At 34.4% G+C, this 20642-nt stretch overlaps 2 protein-coding genes across 4 annotated transcripts; both read left to right on the top strand.

The window, feature by feature from the left end:
- The first annotated feature begins 3424 nt into the window (after nt 1-3424).
- On the top strand, nt 3425-4284 carry LOC125053180 (frataxin homolog, mitochondrial). Its single transcript, XM_047654415.1, has 2 exons — nt 3425-3842; nt 3989-4284. Exons 1-2 carry the CDS (start codon nt 3555-3557, stop codon nt 4235-4237), a joined length of 537 nt encoding a protein of 178 aa, XP_047510371.1. The 5' UTR covers nt 3425-3554; the 3' UTR covers nt 4238-4284.
- LOC125053179 lies at nt 4256-17432 on the top strand. 3 transcript variants are annotated; one of them, XM_047654411.1, is made up of 17 exons: nt 4256-4385; nt 4677-4810; nt 5829-5947; nt 6403-6560; nt 7100-7277; nt 8209-8315; nt 9072-9287; nt 9907-10104; nt 11208-11391; nt 11969-12111; nt 13001-13120; nt 13867-14071; nt 15042-15119; nt 15821-16029; nt 16107-16202; nt 16647-16790; nt 17183-17432. In XM_047654411.1, exons 1-17 carry the CDS (start codon nt 4311-4313, stop codon nt 17369-17371), a joined length of 2553 nt encoding a protein of 850 aa, XP_047510367.1. In that variant the 5' UTR covers nt 4256-4310; the 3' UTR covers nt 17372-17432. The 3 variants fall into 3 exon arrangements, with proteins under 3 accessions (XP_047510367.1, XP_047510368.1, XP_047510369.1); XM_047654412.1 differs by lacking the exon at nt 9907-10104; XM_047654413.1 differs by lacking the exons at nt 13867-14071; nt 15821-16029.
- Nucleotides 17433-20642: the final 3210 nt, after the last annotated feature.

The raw sequence follows: 20642 nt of genomic DNA, 5'->3' as shown, positions 1-20642 counted from the left end.
GGCCGGCGACGCACCCGCGAGCCCTCTGGCATTGAGTGTCCATGGGCGGCGGTATCCTTTAATATCAGGTTAGATGAGCCTCCTGGCCGTTTGCCCTCTGTTCTATAAAAAAATAATAATAATACAAATCACACTCGTGACAATCAATAGTATTAAATTCTATTAAAATGTGTTTCTGACACTTAAATTTCATCAACACTAATGTTATAAAGTTGAAAGTTTTGTATTCCGTATGTTTGTAACGAATAAACTTAAAAACTACTGGACTGATTTTAATAATTATTTCACCGTTTAAATGTTACATTACACATCATTTTTTAAATATGTAATTAAATATCCAATCGTACGACGCCGTAGGCCGTAAGTGAATAATAATATTAGCGCAACCAATTTAAGCATTTTCATTATAGAGGAGGAGGAAGCACCTAAAGAAGAAGTTAAAAATGTACCTCAATATGGCAGTGTAGCTTGGATTTACTACTTGAGTGAAACAGAAGGACACCTACCGACACCGATCAATGTATCTATTGCAGCATCATTATACTACCCGTGTCCGGAACTTAAGTGGTACAACTTCGATGTCTACCCGCATAAAATAAAATTGACGAATACTGGATACACAGGTGGTTAATAGTGCACTAGCTTTAAGTCTTGGTAGCTAATTAATTGCCGGTCGACGACCCTTATGAAACCTACAAATTTTCTTCAATATGCGCAATTGCGCAGTAATTTCTTTTAGCGTAGGAAAGCGTCAAGCGAAATAAAATTTATTATTATAATGGCACTCTTAACGATTTAGATACGTCGTATCCTATCACACAGATTTTGCAATTTTCTACACCGACAAGCATATCTCTAAATTTATTTCATCCTAAAATCCTCGACTTCACACACCCCATCTTACCTTTTTCACAGAAGTGACAGGCTTTTTAGTAGATTAAAAGAACGTTGTCTCTTCAAAGGTCAAATACCTTGTCTTGTTTTTATTTATTTATCCAGAAAAAGTAGCAGGCTTCACTACATACATTTTTAAAAACGTTTTCCCCACAATATTTTCTTTGGTCATACGAGCAATAGAAACTATCTATGTATATGATTGAAATAAATAAATTAGCATCGTCGGGGCGACGACCAAGCCAGGGTAAGATTCGAAATTAACACGCTTAACTACTATGGTAATATTTATAACTGCCTTTAATTAAAGAGATCCCAATAAAGGGTCCCAGGTTTCGACGTCAAAATTAATTAAATCTATACAATGTGTAATTCTAACTGAACATTAATTTTAGTGATACTTGGGGCAAAATGGCGGACAGAGCGTCCATATTTGGAGGGAGGGCCGTTTTTAGAAAAACATGTACTGTCACAAGTCCATTTTCACTGGGGTAAAAATATGATGGAAGGTAGTGAGCATACAGTCGATAAAAGGCGATATCCTGGTGAAATGCAGGTTTTATTTATTGGTTTTACTTAATATAGAATTATAGAACTAAGTTTGTCGAAAATGTCGAAACTCATACTAGAAATCACCGTCAACCACTCTAAAAATATTGTAAGTAATTCACGCGTTATATGTTGCCTATACCTTACCTTTTTACTCCTATTCCTAAATGCATTGGCATTGTACTCGTAGATTAGAATGTTATGTGATTAAGTGCTTGGGATAACAAATTCGAAGAAAATGAACTAAACTTGAACTAGCTGGAGTTTATACTGGGAATTTTCTCCAGTAAAATAAGCATCAGAGAATCAATATTTAATAGTAAATCAGGATTAACTATTTATTTTTAGTGAAAAACCGCTGAATCGACCTTAAACTTTTATAGGTGACATTTTTTAAAGCGGATTACATGACACAAGACGAAGCATTACGCCACAAAGACGGAGTTGTTATGGTGTGTTATATGATCAAAGTACGTGAAAAAATTAACATTATTTAATTTTTTTTTTTATAGAACAGGAGGCAAACGGGCAGGAGGCTCACCTGATGTTAAGTGATACCGCCGCCCATGGACACTCTCAATTCATGGACATTTAATGTATTATTACTTTTTCTTCATTTGTTTGTGTTAGTGGCTTTACTATGAAAAGGTAGTTTTCTTTTCAATATACGAAACTTCTTTAACGCAACGTCCGTTTACGTTTTCCGGTAGAATATATATAGGGTTATCGGGCGTCAACATCTTACATTCCTATCCTTGTATTTCGTAGTACGGAGTGAATCCTGACGATCGTCTTAGTTGGATAATTGAAGGCTTTCCAAGAATTCAAGAAGCACAAACACATACACGGGTTGGCCCATATCCTATGTCCCGACTGCTTCCGATGTTTTATGAAGATTACTTCCTCTATTGGGGAGGTTTAGACACAGTGCAGGGTGAAAACTATGTCGTTAGATGGCTTGTACCGCGCAAATCATTGTTTGCTTCTTTTGATCAAGTGAGGACAAAATACTTTATAAAGAAAAACTCCCAAATTGCTTCAAGTTTTCCACCAGTTGATAAGCTCTTTTATAGTTCGTATCATATTAATCTTAAACTAATGAACATTCAGAAGAAACTTTGGTATATTATCCAAACTATAGTTAATAATATGATATTTAAAAACACTTTTTTAACGGATTTGAAGTTATGTTTTATTATAAATTTACAATAATTATTTTACATAATTTTAAATTTAACCGACGTTTCGCGTGCTTTACAGCGTGCGTGATAACCGTGACCAAACTTCAAATCTGTTAAAAAAGTGTTTTTCTACGTCTAAAAGTTATGTCAATAAAAGACAATACAATATGATATTTACTAATTATCCTGTGAGTGAAACTACGAACAGAAATTAATTATATCTGGGCAATCATGTAGACATAATAATTCGCAGATGAAAGCATTTCGAAAATTATGGAACCCTTGGGATGAACCCAATCTTTGTAACTTTAGACAAGTGCAAGATCGCCAAGATAGGCAAATTTTATTTATTAGCCCACACTGGAATTTGTACAACTCTTTACTACCAACACCAAGAATACCCGAAGAATCTATTTCAGTACTATCGTCAAATTATCAAAAAAATCATTGGATGTTACCGCCTCAAAATGCCTACATGTTACCAAAAGAAGAGGCTACTGAAGACTGAAGTCAATAATGTGAGTTTATAAAATATATTTGACTGTAAATAAAGAGCTTTTGGGTTCAAATCTCAGTTGGGAAGGTCCATAATACGGCAGTATTTATTTATCTTACTTTTTTTGGAATTATCGCATTGGTTTAGTACTGTAATGTTAGTGTATATATTTTTTGTAATTAAATATAATCCGTAGATAATACACTACAGTTCAACGAGACAGGTATCAAAATCTCAAACGTCAATCTCTAAAATCTACAGTCATCTGTCATAAGTTTATCAGTGCCATGCTGCCGTGCGCAAGAATGGCAATGACAATCATACAATGACAAAAACAACAAAAATCAGCTGAAACCCTAGAAACTAGAAAAGTACAAACCCCGATAAATTGAATCGGAAACTATTGGAGACCAATAACAAAGTATCAAAAGAAAATGTTCCGAAATGTTCTTCGTACCAGTCGCTGGCTAGCGCAGAAAAGAATCAATATTTCACCAACTATATTTCGTCGCAATCCGATGATCAAAGTTTTTCATTCTAGTTATAATATAGCATCGAACCGTAAGTTTTCATCAAATCCTAGTAATATTGAAACCTCTGATTATGTTGAACAATCAGTATTTGAAGAGATCTGTACCGAAACTTTAGAATCCTTGTGCGAATATTTTGAAGAAATTATTGACCAAAACACCAATCTAAAAGTAGCTGACGTAACGTTTAGTGTAAGTACCTTATTTCATTAAATTTATATGCGTTGATTTTATCAAAAAATTCACAAATTGAATACAACTTTTATGTTGTAAATTATTAGATTGACACTATGAACATCATAAGTATCAAGTATTGACAAGTTCTTTTCCGTTTTTAGGATGGTGTACTCACAGTTTACCTAGGACCAACTCATGGAACATATGTTTTAAACAGGCAAGCACCTAACAAGCAGATTTGGCTCAGTTCTCCTATTTCTGGACCAAAACGTTATGATCTTGTTTTGAAAAACGGGGGCTATTGGATTTACAAGCATGATGGTGTACCACTACATCGCTTACTACAAGAAGAAATCTCAAAAATTATAGAAAATGTTGATTTTAAATCATGTAACCATAGCCTACTATAATTGATTGTTTATGAAAGGATAATAAGTAATATAGATAGGAATTTTGACATTTTTGTTTTATTTAATTGCCAAAATGGAAGTTATTGAAGATGGCAATATTATGGACAGGATCCCTATTTTGTTGCAAAGGGACTTGGAGTATTATCAGGCGAGTGTAGTTACATTAGATCTATATATAGTCTTATTTGTCTGCATATTAAAATATATCGACATGTATTTGGTTTCCTATGCATTTAATATATTTTTTTTGTTTTGTTTATGGTTCATTCGAAGTCTTGGCTAAGTACTTTGAATAAACTAAAATTAAATACATAATATGAATATATTTAAAAAGTATTTTGAAATATATTTTATAAATATTTACATTTGTTTTTATTAACTAACTTTTACATAATATGGCACAATATGATACTTAAAGTGATTTATGTTATAATTTCAGAATAATCAAACTGTCTTATCTGAAAAGATCTGTAGTGGAGTTGTTGGAGGAAGGCTAGATTTTCCTAGGAGTGCTTCATTTGCTGCTGTAAAAATTGTTCTTTGGCTTGAAGAGGAATTCTCAGTTGCTTTTAAGTATGTTGTTTGATAGAATTTCAACTGCTTAGAGAAGTATATATTATTATTTAATTTTATTGTTGTAAATATATACAACAATAAAATTAAATATATATATATACAGTCAAAACCGGTTATAACGACATTGAAGGGACCGTATAGTTGCCGACGTTATATCCGATAGTCGTTATAAGCAATGTCATATACACAAGTACAGTAGGTACATATGTATGTATATAGTTATATTATCATAGTTATCGGTCTAGAATAGGTAGGTATGGGTTATAATATGGTATGTTAATATTATAATATGTAAACAAGTCAAAAAAGAAACAAAAATATTTATTACGAAATAATTAGGTACAAAAGTAATTAGTCATTTTGGTCTGTTTTTTTTTTAGCCCAGTCTCAAATATTTTTTGCATTTTACGTTTCATACTCCTCAAGGTATGAGTATCACCAGTATCAAACTGTTCGTTAAAGGCAACAAATTTTTGCAAAATTGTTACAGCGTTAAGAGCCTCGGAAATCGTTGTTGGCTGAAACTGTTCGTTGGGAGAAAGTGCGTAGGTAATAATATGCCTAAATATTCATTCAATGCTTATAAATAAGATTTCAAATCGTTTGTATTGTTTTGTTTTGCTGAGACAACAAGCGGTTGGTCGTTATAGCCGATGAATATCGATAAAATTTCGTCGTTGTAAGCGATATGTCGCTATATCCGATGTTGTTATAAGCGGTTTGTTTACTGAATAGTTTAAGGATTCGGACGGGACCATACAATCTGGTTGTAATAACCGATAGGTCGTTGTAAACGATGTCGTTATAAACGGTTTTGACTGTATATATATATATATATATATATATATATATATATATATATATATACGCATAGCATATTAAAAATCTTCTTATACCTATGACTAGAATGTTACTTAAAAGTAGTTTCTGTCTGTCTGTCCGTAACCTAGTAAGTTCCTTAAGAATCATAAACAGAAATATTGACCCTATAATAAAATATTGTTATTTTTTTCAGACAAGGCTCAGGCATGTTTGTGACATTAGAAGATGATAATATAGAAGGAGGTGTGGCTAAAACATCAGATCCTGATAAGTTTGTTCAGCTAGCCATCAAGTCAAGTGATTCTTTATTAGGTATATATTACCAAAGACAACTATTCATTTTTAAGATGATGATATTCTTTAATGGTGCTGGATCAACTAATGAATAAAAATTGTTTATGAAATAGTTAATAGATCAACACTAGGTTCTTTTCCTAAATCTATCTGTTTTTTATATTTCTTGCAAAATGTCAAATAATTATTCTTGAAACGATTTTTATTATCTATCTATTTTAAAGTAAAATATTTATCAAGTTAACAGGTTCAGTAATTTTTTAATAACCAAGTAGGCAGGTGGCACATTGAAGTAAGTGCTAACCGCTCGTGGACATCTCCAATGGTGAAGGAAAATATGTGAGCATGTGAATTCCTTTATAAAAATCGTCAAGTGTCAAGCACAGAAATCCGATCATGCTATTAAGAAAATTATAACGAATCAGATGCAGAAATTTGGGTCAAGGGTTGTACTGCCACTATTTTTTTATTAGAACACCTCCATATGCTGGCCCAAGAAGCACTTGACCATGCTGACTTGCCAGTTCTAACTGCGACCCTGGGTGCTGCCGCTTTGCTTAAAAACAGTCTGTACTGCTATTTGCAGCACATTGAAGATACAGGTCTTGCTGAAATGCAATCTATTATGCAGGTACAAGAAGCCATTTGAAAAAAAAAATATGATGTGTTTAATTTGGAAAATAGTCTAATATTGCTATGAGATATTGAAACCTTGAATGCACTTAGCATTTTAATTTGTAAGCATTTTAAACCGATTCCAATAAATGTTTCCAATAAATTGGGTTATATTATTTTTATGTTCGTCTACTAATTTTTGGGTGGCTTAAAATTATACTGAGCTGATCCTTCTCGAAAGTCTATTGAATTTTTCTAAATTATTTATTGATCAGAATTCCAGTGCAAGAAAATGATTTTTATGTTTTTGTTACATTTTATTATTAAATTTAGGTTCGGGAATTAGGATTCAATGTAGGTCACTTAACATTGGTATAAAAGCTGTTAAGTTTTAAACAATAATTGAAACTTAAATATTCTTATTAAACTAAATTTTTAATTTGATTAATTTTATTCAGTTGTTTTTCGTGTAAAGCTCTTTAAAATGCTTATTCTAATAATAAAAATATGAAAAGATATCGAAAAAGAACAAGAAAATATTAATATTTATTCCAGTCCTGTTACAAAAGATACGTAACAATGTCTGAAGCAGTTGGAGAAAGAGTTTTAGACTTGCATAATAGAGTTCTGTCATTGTACATACTCCAAGACTCAGGCGGTCGACCCATAGACTTGCAAAGGACTATACAGGCTGGCACGCCCTCGGTCAACGGCTGGTGGCTTTATATGAACGGTAAGTTAATTGTAGAACTCGAAAGCGATCGATTTTAATTAATTCTCATTTTTAGATTGTTCTACTATTCATTACACTTTCTTCTTTATTTAAGATATTTAAAATTCGACTTCAATTTGTATAGTGACATAATTTTTTTATTATTATAGACTACAATTATTAGCCTATAAATTATATTTTACCTTTATTTTTTTTATCTGTGTCTAATAACAAAAAAAAGTGGCGCTACAAACTTCTGTGCCTCAGAATTCTGTATTTGTTTTGTTTAATCAAATAGGTGATCTAGCTATGTCTGACACACGTCGTCAAATTTTTGGGTGTAAATCTACGGTTTCCTAGAAAAGCGGTGCCGTTAACTAACGGCCGTAATGTAACGTTGGGTGACGTCACCCATACGTTGTCTATAAATAACATCGGAGTAGGTTTTCTAGAGAACGTTGAGTGTCACCGTAAAGTCAAAAAGCGGTGCTATCATTTGCATGACGGCCGTCATAGCGGTGATAAACAGTAGTTCAACGTTTTTCGCGTGTAGCGGTGCGCATATTTAATTAATACAATGACTTGGACGAGCGAAAACGATGAACAATTAATTGATTTTGTTAAAAATGATGAAGCTTTGTACAATATCAAATCCAAAGAGTACAGACAAGCTCAGATGAAGCGAAATTTGTGGAACGAAATTGGAATAACACTTCAAAAATACGGTCGCACTACTTTCTAGGAAACACACACACAGCACAGCCGTTATTAACAACCGTAAAACGTTAGTTAACGGCACCGCTTTTATAGGAAACCGTAGCTTTACTTATGCCGATTTCCACACGATGTGTTTCACCGTACGAGTGTTATATACGCATAAAGACAGAAAGTGCGGCGTTACACGACGACTAGATTAAGGTGAAATTAGTCAGTAATAAATGTAATATTTCAGGCAGTCGAAAAGATCTATGGGATACGGTACCACCGCGTATGGCTCAGAGGATATTCGCCGGAATGCTCAATGAGACGCTCACTATACTCACAGTACGATACTGTCAGGTATTAGGAGGTTTTGTTTAATAGTCAAAGAGTTTTAGAAAACTGTTCGTGGCCTAGTGGTTAGGCTCTTATACTTTAATTTGCACTTTTTGAAGTTATACTTCTTTTGGCGCGATAGAGAAAAATGATGAGAGTGAATTTTTACGATGCCCGCGCACACCGACACCTAAATTCTACATCGTTAAGTTAGTTCTAGGTGGCATGAAAATCGATAAAAACTATGTTCAAGTTGTATATTCTAGTATTTTTATATTTAGAACACGTGTTTCGTAACAGTACAATTAAACGGTGCGAATAAATAAATATTATTTTGCTGTTTTCATTAAATTAATTTCATATACGACGGTGATAGTATTTACTAATAATAATTTAATTATAATTTTAATAATATATATTTTTTTTTTAATAAGACCGCTAGGCTATGAGGCCCCTACAGACGCCGAGTTGCTATCAAATAATAAATTCGTGTTCATATTCATTTAATATAAAATCTATAGGTATATAAAATTGTTAAAAACCCATAAAGATAGTGTTTTTTTTTTTTATAGAACGGGGGGCAAACGGGCAGGAGGCTCACCTGATGTTAAGTGATACCGCCGCCCATGGACATTCTCAATGCCAGAGGGCTCGCGAGTGCGTTGCCGGCCGTAGTGTACCTAATTGTGGAGTATGTCATGTACGTGATTCGTTGAAGAACATTTATTTAAATAATTAATAAAAGGCTAATCTTAACGTCAACAACAATTGTATTTTTAGACCAGCACAGACCACATACCACTACTCGTAAATGACATAGTGAATATATTGCTGTGCACAGCTCAATTGTTACCTTGCATATGCGCGTGTGGTTCAGACTTGGTTGGGTTACAAAAGTCAACACAGAGCCGTGACGTCAGAGACGTCCACGCCAAGTGCAATGAACTGTTCAAATGTATGGTTTTTAGAGGAGCCGAATTGCACTTTCTACATCAGGTAAATTAAATGAAAATAATTTATTAGTATTAGCAAACCCTGGCTTGGACTTTATATCTATGTACGCAGTGAACGAAACCATATTGAGGATAGCGGCATGCCTTAGAGCGCGGTCACACGATGCGGTAACGGTGCGCTCCGGCGCGCCGGAGCGGTGCCGCAACGTCATCCTACATACAAATTACTATACCATGTCACACGACGCGTTGCGCCACCGCGCGGCGTCGCACCGCAAGCGCGCCGGACCTGCTAGACGAAGCGGGGAGGGGTAAAATATATTGCCACACTGCAACGCCCGTATGGCATCCTATAGCTCAAAGAAATTACGGTACGGCGCCGCACCGCACCGTTACCGCATCGTGTGGCCGCGCTCTTAGACCCAAAACGTCTATGGCGTGTGTCAGGCACAAAGTCTGATACTTGCCTATAAAAAAAAAATAACTAAACAGATAAATATAAATAGATACTAAACCAGTTAAATTGCAGGGAAAATCTCCCGGCCTATATATTAAATATCCCGGCTCTGAATGTAGGTAACATAAAAACATAATTCTTTGGCATTCTAACATGAAAGCTGTCAAAAAGTCCATACCGTTGAAAAATAATTGTTTTTTTTCAGGCATTTAAAGAGAAGGAAGAAAAAACAATGTCAAAGGAATGTCCCTACCCATGGTTTACGTTTGTAAGTCCCAATTTGTTTGATGGTTTCGATGACGTCACGACGCATACGCAGGACTTGCCGAATAAAACTGCTATCGGTTTGGAACTTATTGTATTACTGGCTCAACCACAGCCATCCTGGAGTTTGCTTGTTAAGGTAAAATGTCTACTTATAAACTTATTTAAGTATCCATTTTAATATTCTTAATAAAAGTTATATTTCTACGTACCTAATGTTAATAGTTAGTAGAAGGCAGGTAAAGATTGCTAAGATTTTTAAATTCGTTCCGTATCTATGATAATGAATCATGTTTATGGCTGGCATATTTAGTATGTCATATGGGTGAACGAATCATCTACCTATAATTTTATTTAGTGAATTTAATAAAAAATAATAATATGATATTAATAGTTTTAGTTGAAGCAAGTGATAATTTAAACTAATCTAAGTTGAAGATGTAATTCTGTAATGTTCCGAAGATCGTCTGCTTCATTCATCATATTTTTATATAATCACTTTCGAAAACGGTGATAGTTTGAGGTTATATGCTCACTGTCTATAGTAAATAGCCAACGCACACTAAACACTGAGTAGAGAGGGAAAAGCGTCTGTCCGAAATACGGCTAGTTCTGCGGGTTAGAGTGAGAGAACCTGCCTACCGCTGTCGTATGCGTCAGAGACTGGCGCCGTAACGCGTTACGTAACGAAGTGGTTTACCCTCCCATATGACTTATCACTTCAAACAAAATCTGTTGATAGATATGTATCCCTTACTGGTCGGATAAAGTAAACAAACTTAATAAAGGAAGTTCGATACAACTTTTACTCTTTTCATTTCCATGGTAGTCAATTTAAAAAAGTAGAGATGTTGAAAAACGCGTTCTCGCCGGAACTCCCGACCTTTTCAATATTGTTCAGCGCCATTAAGATAATGATGAGCGGATATTGAGAGAACTATATCGAAATTGCATACTGAATCGTGAGGCTCGCTAATAGCTATTCAAGTTACGTACCGCTCCTGGTCTGATAAAGAACAAACGCTTTGCCTTCTTCCTTAAACTAAGAGTAAGATTCAGAAACGAAACGCGAATTATAACTTCGGTATATCAAAATTTAGTACGTTTTTTACATACGAGATCATTTAACGCTCTGACAGACCTAACACGATTCTAATTTGACATTGACAACATACATCTCATTATTATCTATATCAAAAATTTGACAGATTTTCGCAGGCTAAAAATCCCATTTTATTCCAGGTGTTAATGATGCGCAACTGTCATTTAGCGAGAATGCTTCTTATCTCTGCTATACGAAATATGTCCAGCGATAACTCGAGGTGGCCCGCCGATGGCTTGTGGTATGGGGATGGGACTAGGCATAGATGTGATGGGTTTCTATGTACAGCAGATGGGTTTTGTACGTTCACAGAGGATAAAAAGGGTATGTCAATGTACACGAGTTCGTGTACGTGTACGTGTACTCGTGTTGTAACCAATTTTAGACGTTTTAAGATAATAGTTAGTAGTAAGTGTTGATGCTAAGCGTTACTTTATTATTATGAAATGTTGAGTATTTTAAGTGAAGCACAACGTAATAGTTGCATTTCTTTACAATTGCCTTGTAAACTTGGCGAATCAAGAATAACGGGTAGTTTCTTGCTAGTTCTTCTCGCTCTACACCATTTGTTTGGGAATTGGTTAATGTAAATCTAGATTTTTGTTATATAAACGTTTATAAGTGTAGAGTAACCTATATATAATAAATTTTAATTTGATTGAAAAGTTTTGGTGTTTTTTTTTACATATGAATGGTAGTCATAATATGATAAAGGAGGTACTTTTACGACCGATAAACGCAAAGGCGTTAGGTATTTTTAAGGAGTTTCATAGTTAAATGACAAAACACTTTAAAACCGTCTAGTGTCAAGATCTGTCAAACGATTTCTTTATTAATTTGGCTTACGATTATTTTTGTACTATCGCAGTGATATCTCACATTGATCACTGCTATTTTTCAGATGGTGAAGAGTATGCTAGAGCGGTGGGCGCTTTGTCTCATATAATAGCGAATATTGGCAGTACGGATGAAGTGAAATCCACTTTATGCTATGCGTTGGAAGTATCTGGTAGAGATTGGGCAGCTTGCTTGGATAAACGACAGGTATAGCTTAAAGAGCAGTGTTGGCCTAGTTGCTTCAGCGTGCGACTCTCATCCCTGAGGTCGTAGGTTCGATCCCCGGCTGTGCACCAATGGACTTTCTAGGTGCGCATTTAACATTTGCTTGAACGGTGAAAGAAAACATCGTGAGGAAAGCGACATGTCTTAGAACCCAAAAAGTCGACGGCATATCACCTACTTGCCTATTAGATTCAAAAATGATCATGAAACAGATTTAGAAATCTGAGGCCTAAAGAGATTGTAGCGCCACTGATTTTTTTTTAGCTTAAAAACTTCTTGAACGGGTTTTTTTTTTTCATATAAAACAGGTGTCACGCAGGAGGTACCTAAAGTACTATAGGCCCATGGACACATTGCCTCATTGCAAGACGGAAATAAACATATTTCTTACAAACGAATATTTTTTTATGCAATTAATTTAAAAATATGTGTCATATCGTCATTAGAATGATAACCTCGAATGTCAAAAAAAACATTTATTTTTTATTCTTAGACTCTGATGTCATTTAACTGGTATAATCATGAAGTATGGACTTATTTATGTTATTAATAAATAATTCCTTTTTACCATCTAAAACTATGGACAAAAAAACATTAATATTTTGACGAAATGAAATATTTTTCGTTTCCTGTAATGTTTGGTTCTCTGGACATACGAAGTTATCATTCTACAGCGACGATAACATTTATTTGTTTCAACATAAGCTTAAGTTATAAAACGTGGACTGCATATTTGTTACCATGGCTACGATGTTTTTTCCTGGTAAAAACTACATGTAGCCCGTGCTTTATATGAAGCGCTTTTGCGATTAATTTTAAATATATTTTTCTATATATATTTTAGTTGATATGTTTAACTTTGTCGTAATAGGTATGGTGCGATAGGAGACCTTCATGGTTGGCTGGAGTAATGGGATTGGTTGGCACAGCTTTGGAATTTATACCTTCCGTACTTGTTAACGCTATACAGTCCGGTGCCTCTATGTACCAGGTAATATTATTTTAAATAATTCAATAAAAGTAGGGCATAATTACTACTGTAAGAAATAAAATAATATAATTAGATAAGGTGATCGCAACAAGTGCAAATCTACATAAACATAAAATTACTTAGACAAACCGTATGGAACAAAATACAGTATCTAATACCTATCGACTAATAGTAATCGTGTAGTTTAACCAAAAGTGTTCTTTAAGACAGGTCACGATAAAGCGTAAACAATTTCCAGTAAGTAAAACTATTAATTTTTTTTGCCATTTTGTGTTTAGAAATGTTTCGGTATTAATTATTTCTCATTCTTATAATAAAATTTCATTGGTTAACTATTTCTATAGTTTTATTGATCGAAGGTCTAGGATAGCTATATTCTACATTATATTCTTCTTGTTTGAAGATACATTTTCTTGCTAAGAAGCGCTCAGCCAAATACCACTAGTAGCCTGCGCGTGTTATTCCCTGAGGTCGTAGGTTCGATCCCAGGATGTGCAGCAATAGAATCTATGTGTTCATTCAACACACTTGTACGATGAATAAAGACATTGAGAAAACTGACGAAGACAGACCCAAAACGCTGACTGTGTGTTAGAGAAAGATGATTCACTTGCCAATCAGAAAATATAAATAATCACGAAACAGATAGAGAAATCTGATGGCCAAGGGTTGTGGCGCCACCGATTTTTATGATAGACCAAAAAATAAACGATTAATTTACACAAAAACTTTCTCATTTATTTCAGACAATGTCCCTTTGTTTAACCTGCATATCTCGTACCTTGATCTCAATACCACGTAGTTTTTTGAATACAGCAGAAATATTGGAAAAATCATTGCCAACAAATATTCACCCAGTTGGCGGCTCTGTCGTGTTGCAAATGTTGATTACTGTGGTCTACGAAGAGCTTTTGAAGTGGGCTAAGAAAGAGGCTTTGAAGGAAACCGCAGGTGATTAATCAGTTAGCCATAGTTCACTTTCTAAGCTCGGTTTTAAAACTTTGTTTTATGTATCAAGGGAGCGTTCAAGTATGTAACGAATTTTGGGAGGGGGGTTTTCCTTTTGTAAAACGTTACGATGCGGGGCGGGGATTGAATTACTCGTTATTGTTAATATTTTTTTTCGACTTACACCACATAATAGTAACTAAAGAGTCACTAGGTGGTCAAAAAACGTTTTACTATACTTGGGTACAGTACTGTACTTGGGTACTGAAAAACGTTACGGCGAGTTACATGGGGGGGGGGTCCAATAATCTCCAAAAATTGCGTGTCGTAATACGTGAACGCTCCTCAATTCAAAAATCTAAAATAGCTTGTAGCTTAATACCGCATCTATAGTTCTATATTAATATTGTAATGAAGAAAGATTTGATTAGGCTGATGATGTGAAATTTTTTTCGCCGTAAGAAATTTTTTTTTACGTCAGGAAATCTGTTACTTATTTGCGGCATTTCTCAGCTGTCACGTGACCATTTCCATACATAGATGATGATTGATGTCGTAAAGTGATTTTGTCTCGACCCCAAGATTTTATTTGGCCAATTATTTCAAGTAATGTCTTATTTTGACGGAATTGGTCTTGATCTTACTTTAATACAAATTATGATTAAATCCAGGAATAACCTTTTGATGAATAACCTTATGAAGTGATACATGTTTCTTATGTTCCATAATAAACATATTTTGACCGAAAGTCTTCCATGGTCACAAGACATTTTCTTTTGCGAACAAGAGAATTGTGGAATCGACTCCCGGTGGGTTTCGTCCCTGGGAGATACGACCTCCAATTGTTTAAAGAAAGAGTATATTCTTCCCTCAAAGGCCAGCAACACACCCACTAAAATGGATGTCCATGAGCTGCGAAAACTGCCCTTTTGCATATTTTGGAGCTTGATTGAGTGAATATTTTAAACTTCAGCGTGTGGAGATGCAAAGAATACGAACGTACGGCACCAAGCCAGGGCGAAACAAGTCAGGATACATTCCATGCATACAAGTGAGTATTTATTTTATTTAGAAGCTATTTTTTGCAGTATTATGTATACTCTATCGAAAAGCAAGGATATATCAAAATCCGATTAAATTTTAGATAAAATTAAATATTAGGTTTAATTAAGTTTAATTGCTTAGTTGTGCAATCCAAAACAATACAATACAATACATTACATTACAATACACAACAAAACAATACAATACAAATATTAATAAGGTGACCGTCCGTTACACTGATTAAAAAAACTGTGTAACGGTAAGATTTAGATTGTAGGTGTATCCAACAAACCACCAATAATATTATTTTAACAATACAAAAACCAATTTTGCAATTTTTTGTAATTTCTTACATGCAAAAACTAAGCCATAAATGCCTACGACTCATTGTAATCTTAGATTTAAGTACTGACTTTTGTTACCCATAAACGAAAATGCGAACGGCTGCACTGATTTGACATTTAAGTCATATATTCAACGAGACTCTGTGGGAAATTCCCACTAAAACTACCTGCGGTAGGTATTGTGGGGTAAGTGCTCTCGTATTTTACTAGTAACTCAGCGGCACTATAACAACCTTCACTGCAGTATACACTGGTGGTAGGAGATGGAAATACCTTCTCCTGTTTTCTTCTCTTCCCATCAAAGGATTTGTCCTAAAGCTGTCTCTCTCGCTCTCATAGTATATATATATTTTAATATTCCCAGCTATGTCCAGTTCGGTTAGTTTCGACGGAAGTCACAGCAGTCCATCATCAATAGCTTTAGCTGTGGCCGAAGCGCTCTGTTCCATAGACGAGGACGACAAACATACGAACGAGATAGAGAATCTGTTCGAGGAAACAAAGAAGAAACATTCAGTCTCAAACGCTTTTGGCTTGGAAGATTTTCCAGAGTTTGCGGAGTTTTTTGAAGAGGTTATTATAAGTGCGAAATAAAAATTGGAACAAAATGATTTTTTAGTACCACACATTTAAAATCGCATTTTTTTTAGGGTAACGTTGCTGCATCTAACGCGGAGAGGTCAGACGATGCCGCGGCTTTAACTAGTCAAATATTGATGACGTCGGCTGGAAGAGATAGCCTTCGGGTAATTTTATTATGTATACACTGGTCTTTTTATAGGAATTTTATGTTTTGAATCTGGTGCAGTTTGATATGAGGTAAATTTTAAGCACATTTATATGAAAAAATGGTTGTCTGTAAAGTCGGACGTTGCGTTACGTTTACGGACGATAGTTTAACGTAACAACGTCTTAACAAAACATCGATGAAATGATTGCATACTTAAGTCTTCGAGCGGAAGAGAGATAGATACTGTGCAAACGGGACATTGAGCGTAACGGGACAATCATTAATTCAGTCAAAAAATTAGTTTCTGTTGGTAAGTTTAACTGTTATGACGTTATTAAAATCTATATATATGGGTAAATCTGATTGCTAGTTTCGGGTGCTCATAGATTACATTAGATATTTTCTCAGTCAAACTTTAATGACGTCATAATTTAAGGTATTTTAGTCTCATCTATTTTAGGTTTTGTATGATCATCTACAAACGCATTCAGAAAGGATTTACAAGGATTTTGGGATTCAAGACGATTGTGACGTTACTTTTCCGCTAAATAGAGCGCCATTGCTCTATATAATGTTTCATATTGGAAGGCGGCCTTTTGATCAAGTAAGATATGGAAATGTAATTTACTTAATTAAAACACATATTATTTTTTTGGATTGGCAGGCATAGCATTTCTACTAGACTATTCTTGCCATTCCAAAAATTATAAAAAAAATGAGGTAAATTAGGACTATGTGATGTGTCTAAATGTCCATAATTAACTTATTTTTTTAGAAACCAAGAATTTTTCGGACGTCTTAATTTTTTGTTAAACATAACATATACTATTCTATTATATTACGAAGGAATGTATTTTTGAAAAAAAATCAGACAGTATTTTCATTTAGGATAACTTCCAAAATTCATTTTAAGTATGATTTTCATAGTTTTAAAAGCGCCATCTTTTGGTTGTATTTGTAATTATGTTTTCACAAGAGCTTATAATTGTATTGCAGTACTTCCGCGGAGAGTGGCCAATGCCTTGGAGTAGGCTTGTATCAGCTGCCAAAGCTTGGTCCGGCACAGAGGGCGCTAAAATACACGTGAATCGACGTACGGATATCCGAAATATTAAAAATCAAAAGAATAAACAATTACTTGAACTGTATTCTATATTTAAGGGTAAACCTGAAGGCCTGTTATGAAAATATACAAAAATGTTTAATTATTGGAAACGAAAATGTAGTAATTAAACACGTAGTAACAGTCGTTGTTTTATTTTAATGTTAAATTAACGAACTATTCGTTAAGTCAAAAGTCATCATTATGAACGTCACAAAAGAAATATATTAAATGCTTCTAATTTTACATTTACTGCCAGTTCTCAAATCAAGGGCGTGGAACGGAAGAGAAGAACTGGCAATTTTAACCCGTAGTTGTCCGTACTCAATTAAGCCAATAAGTAATACAATTCAACGCCGATTTTAACAAAATACGTAGAATCACGCCGATATAAAGTTATCAACAGCTAAGGATAGATGGCGCAGTTCATAAAAATAATTTTAAGTAATGATAATTATTAAGGGCTAGTACATAATTAAAAATCGAGTCCATGGATTTTGTAGTCTTCCCACGTTTCTTGTTCCTGGAGGTGTACCTCCAGTACACTGTAGTTTGATATCAGGTAAATTTCTAGCGAGTAGCTTCGGCTATCCTTTTCTTCAGTACACCTTGCAATATACCCTGCCCATTTCCATTTCAGCTATAAGGCGTGGGTTAGCGTATGTGATCTTGCGAGTGAAGTGCGAGTCCCACATAACCCTTCCCCACCAAGGTCAACCGTGCCTGCGGGAGGGTATGCGTAACGCATTTCCCCACGAAAAAAAAAAAAAAATGTGATCTTAAATTTCGCCCTGATCTGGTGAATCTTTTTGATTCTTAAGATGCTCCGCTCTCTGGGCAGAAGTCACCTAAAATTCACGTATACCTTTTTTAACTATGTGACAAAAGACTACCAAGGAAAAAGCAGTCAAGAAAGTATTTAATTTATATCAAAAAGCACGATTGAAATGAAAAACTTTCTAAAGATATGCCCTACATTACCTCAACTTTAAATTGCCAAGTATGATTTCTTAACGCAATGTTTATGAGAAATTCTCAAAGGAATAAAGCTGAATACAGAATCAGCAAAACTTTTAAATTCCTCTTGGACATTCAAACCGACGTAAATATAATATAACTGCATCTTGAAGTCTTTACAAGGTATTATGAGGCAGAAAGTTGTGAAAGCTTCCCAGTGTCAAGAGTTTTATAATAGAATCGGTGAGCCCAATAGAAATTGACATAGTAAACCGAACTATGAGAATCTTTTAACTTTGTTGTGTAGTTTGTACAAGATGGTAAAGTTACTGTCAAGGCTTGTTTGTTGTCTGTTAACGGTATATTTAAGTGTATTGTAAACACCATCGGTAGAAACCGATTTTTGAAGACGTTTTTTGGACCTTGATAAAACAAAAGACGAAGCGATAGCACGAATTCAGTTTCGTGGCGGTTTTTCGTATGGATTTTCAGATATGGAATATTATAGATAAATGAAACACTTTGTTTGAAGCTGGGTTGCAACTGGCTTTAATTGTTTGAAATTTAAGCTTACTAAGATGTAGTGGGGTTGCATCCCTGGATTAACAAAAATCTTACTTGACTTATTGAAGAGTTAAGAATAAGTGACACTTATGTTATTGGACATTATTGGAAACGAGAATGTTAAATTACAAATGAGTCTGATAAAAACTAAAGGGCTCATATTAGCTTAAAGTGTGCGACGATTGTTTACATTTTGTTAACGCCTCTTATTAACTAAAACTTAACTAATGTTAGGTTACATTTTAATTTACAGGACTACTTTACTAGTTAGTATATGATTTAGTAGTACAATTAACATCTTTGTTTTTCTCCATTTGCATTCAGAGTGTAATCCGGTGACACGCGTGTCAATGCGGTAACTTATCATTAATTACACATCTGTACAGTTATGTCTAGCTGATTAATTAATGCAGGGGAAATATGAAATGGCATTATATCAATATAGATATAATACATGAACAGACCATGTGGTATAGAAATATATAGTCATAGTCAAAAATTGTTAATTATTCTCTAAAGCCTAACTAAACCTAATGTAGTTGATGCAGAAATATTTTTGCGTGTGTTTAATGTATTGTTTTTGTAAAACAACTTACTAATCAGACTTACCCAAATATATTATTGTCCGCCACAATGCGAACTCAGAACCGAAGGCTTTGTGCATCAACTATGGCGAAGTTTATTTTACAAGTTTTAACCTAAATATTTTAAGGACTAAACCTATTTGTGATTACAATCAACATAGAATCAATACAATAACTGTTTACTGTATACATCTTCAATTATTATAATTGTAGCGTTCATTTGTTTATTTAACAATGGAAAACCCAAATAGCATGAAATCAAATCACCTCGCCATCAAATACGATGCTTGTTAAACACAAACACAGCAACGCCTTGCAACTGCATAATAGAAGCGTATAATATACATAACTGTTGTGTATAGTTGTGTATTCAACCAGACATTAATTGAGAATGGTGTAACAGTTTGTGTTACTACTTGATTTTGGGTTGTTGACGTTCAGTCAAGTTGTTCAAGACAATTGATCCATTTGCAAACGTGGTACCGGCTTTTACGAATGTATGTTTATATATTTTTATTCAAGATTTGCATTTATATATTTTAGCTACTGAAGTTGAATATTATCTTTTATTATGATGGTTGCCAGCTAGTGATTATGCTTTTAAGCGATAAGACCGCCCATTGCCCAAAAAATATGTAAGTCTGATTACACTATATTTTTTCAATAAAAGTACTAAGTACATAATGTTATAGAGTTGTATTTATGTATCTAACGAATATGCTTAATACAATATCCGATTGCGACTTTTCATTTTCAAGATATTTAAAAACAATTGAATAATTATACTATAAATACCAGTGGAGCATTTGGTCTTGATCTCAGGTATAATATATTTGTTCGTGATCATTGGTTTTTTTAATAAACAAGTACAGCAGGCTTCTGTGCCTGACACATGCCATCGACTTTTTTAGATCTAAGACATGCCGGTTTCTCATCTAGACATACTCATATAGACATAGTTCATTTGTGTATCCGGTGTTCGAACCTATGACTATATTCGAGCAGTGTTGGCCTAGTGTATTCAGCGTGCGAGTCTCATCCCTGAGGTCGTAAGTTCGTTCCCTAGCTGTGCACCAATGAAATTTATTTCTATGTGCGCATTTAGCATTCGCTCGAACGGTGAAGTAAAACATCGTGAGGAAACCGACATGTCTTAGACCCAAAAAGTCGACGGCGTGTGTCAGGCACAGGAGGCTGATCACCTAATTGCCTATTAGATTGAAAAATGATCATGAAACAGATTCATAAA

Source organism: Pieris napi, chromosome 10 (assembly GCF_905475465.1).
Source record: "Pieris napi chromosome 10, ilPieNapi1.2, whole genome shotgun sequence".
Classification (NCBI taxonomy): Eukaryota; Metazoa; Arthropoda; class Insecta; order Lepidoptera; family Pieridae; genus Pieris; species Pieris napi.
Note: the sequence above shows the minus strand (reverse complement) of the source record. Positions and strands in the feature narration are given on the sequence as shown.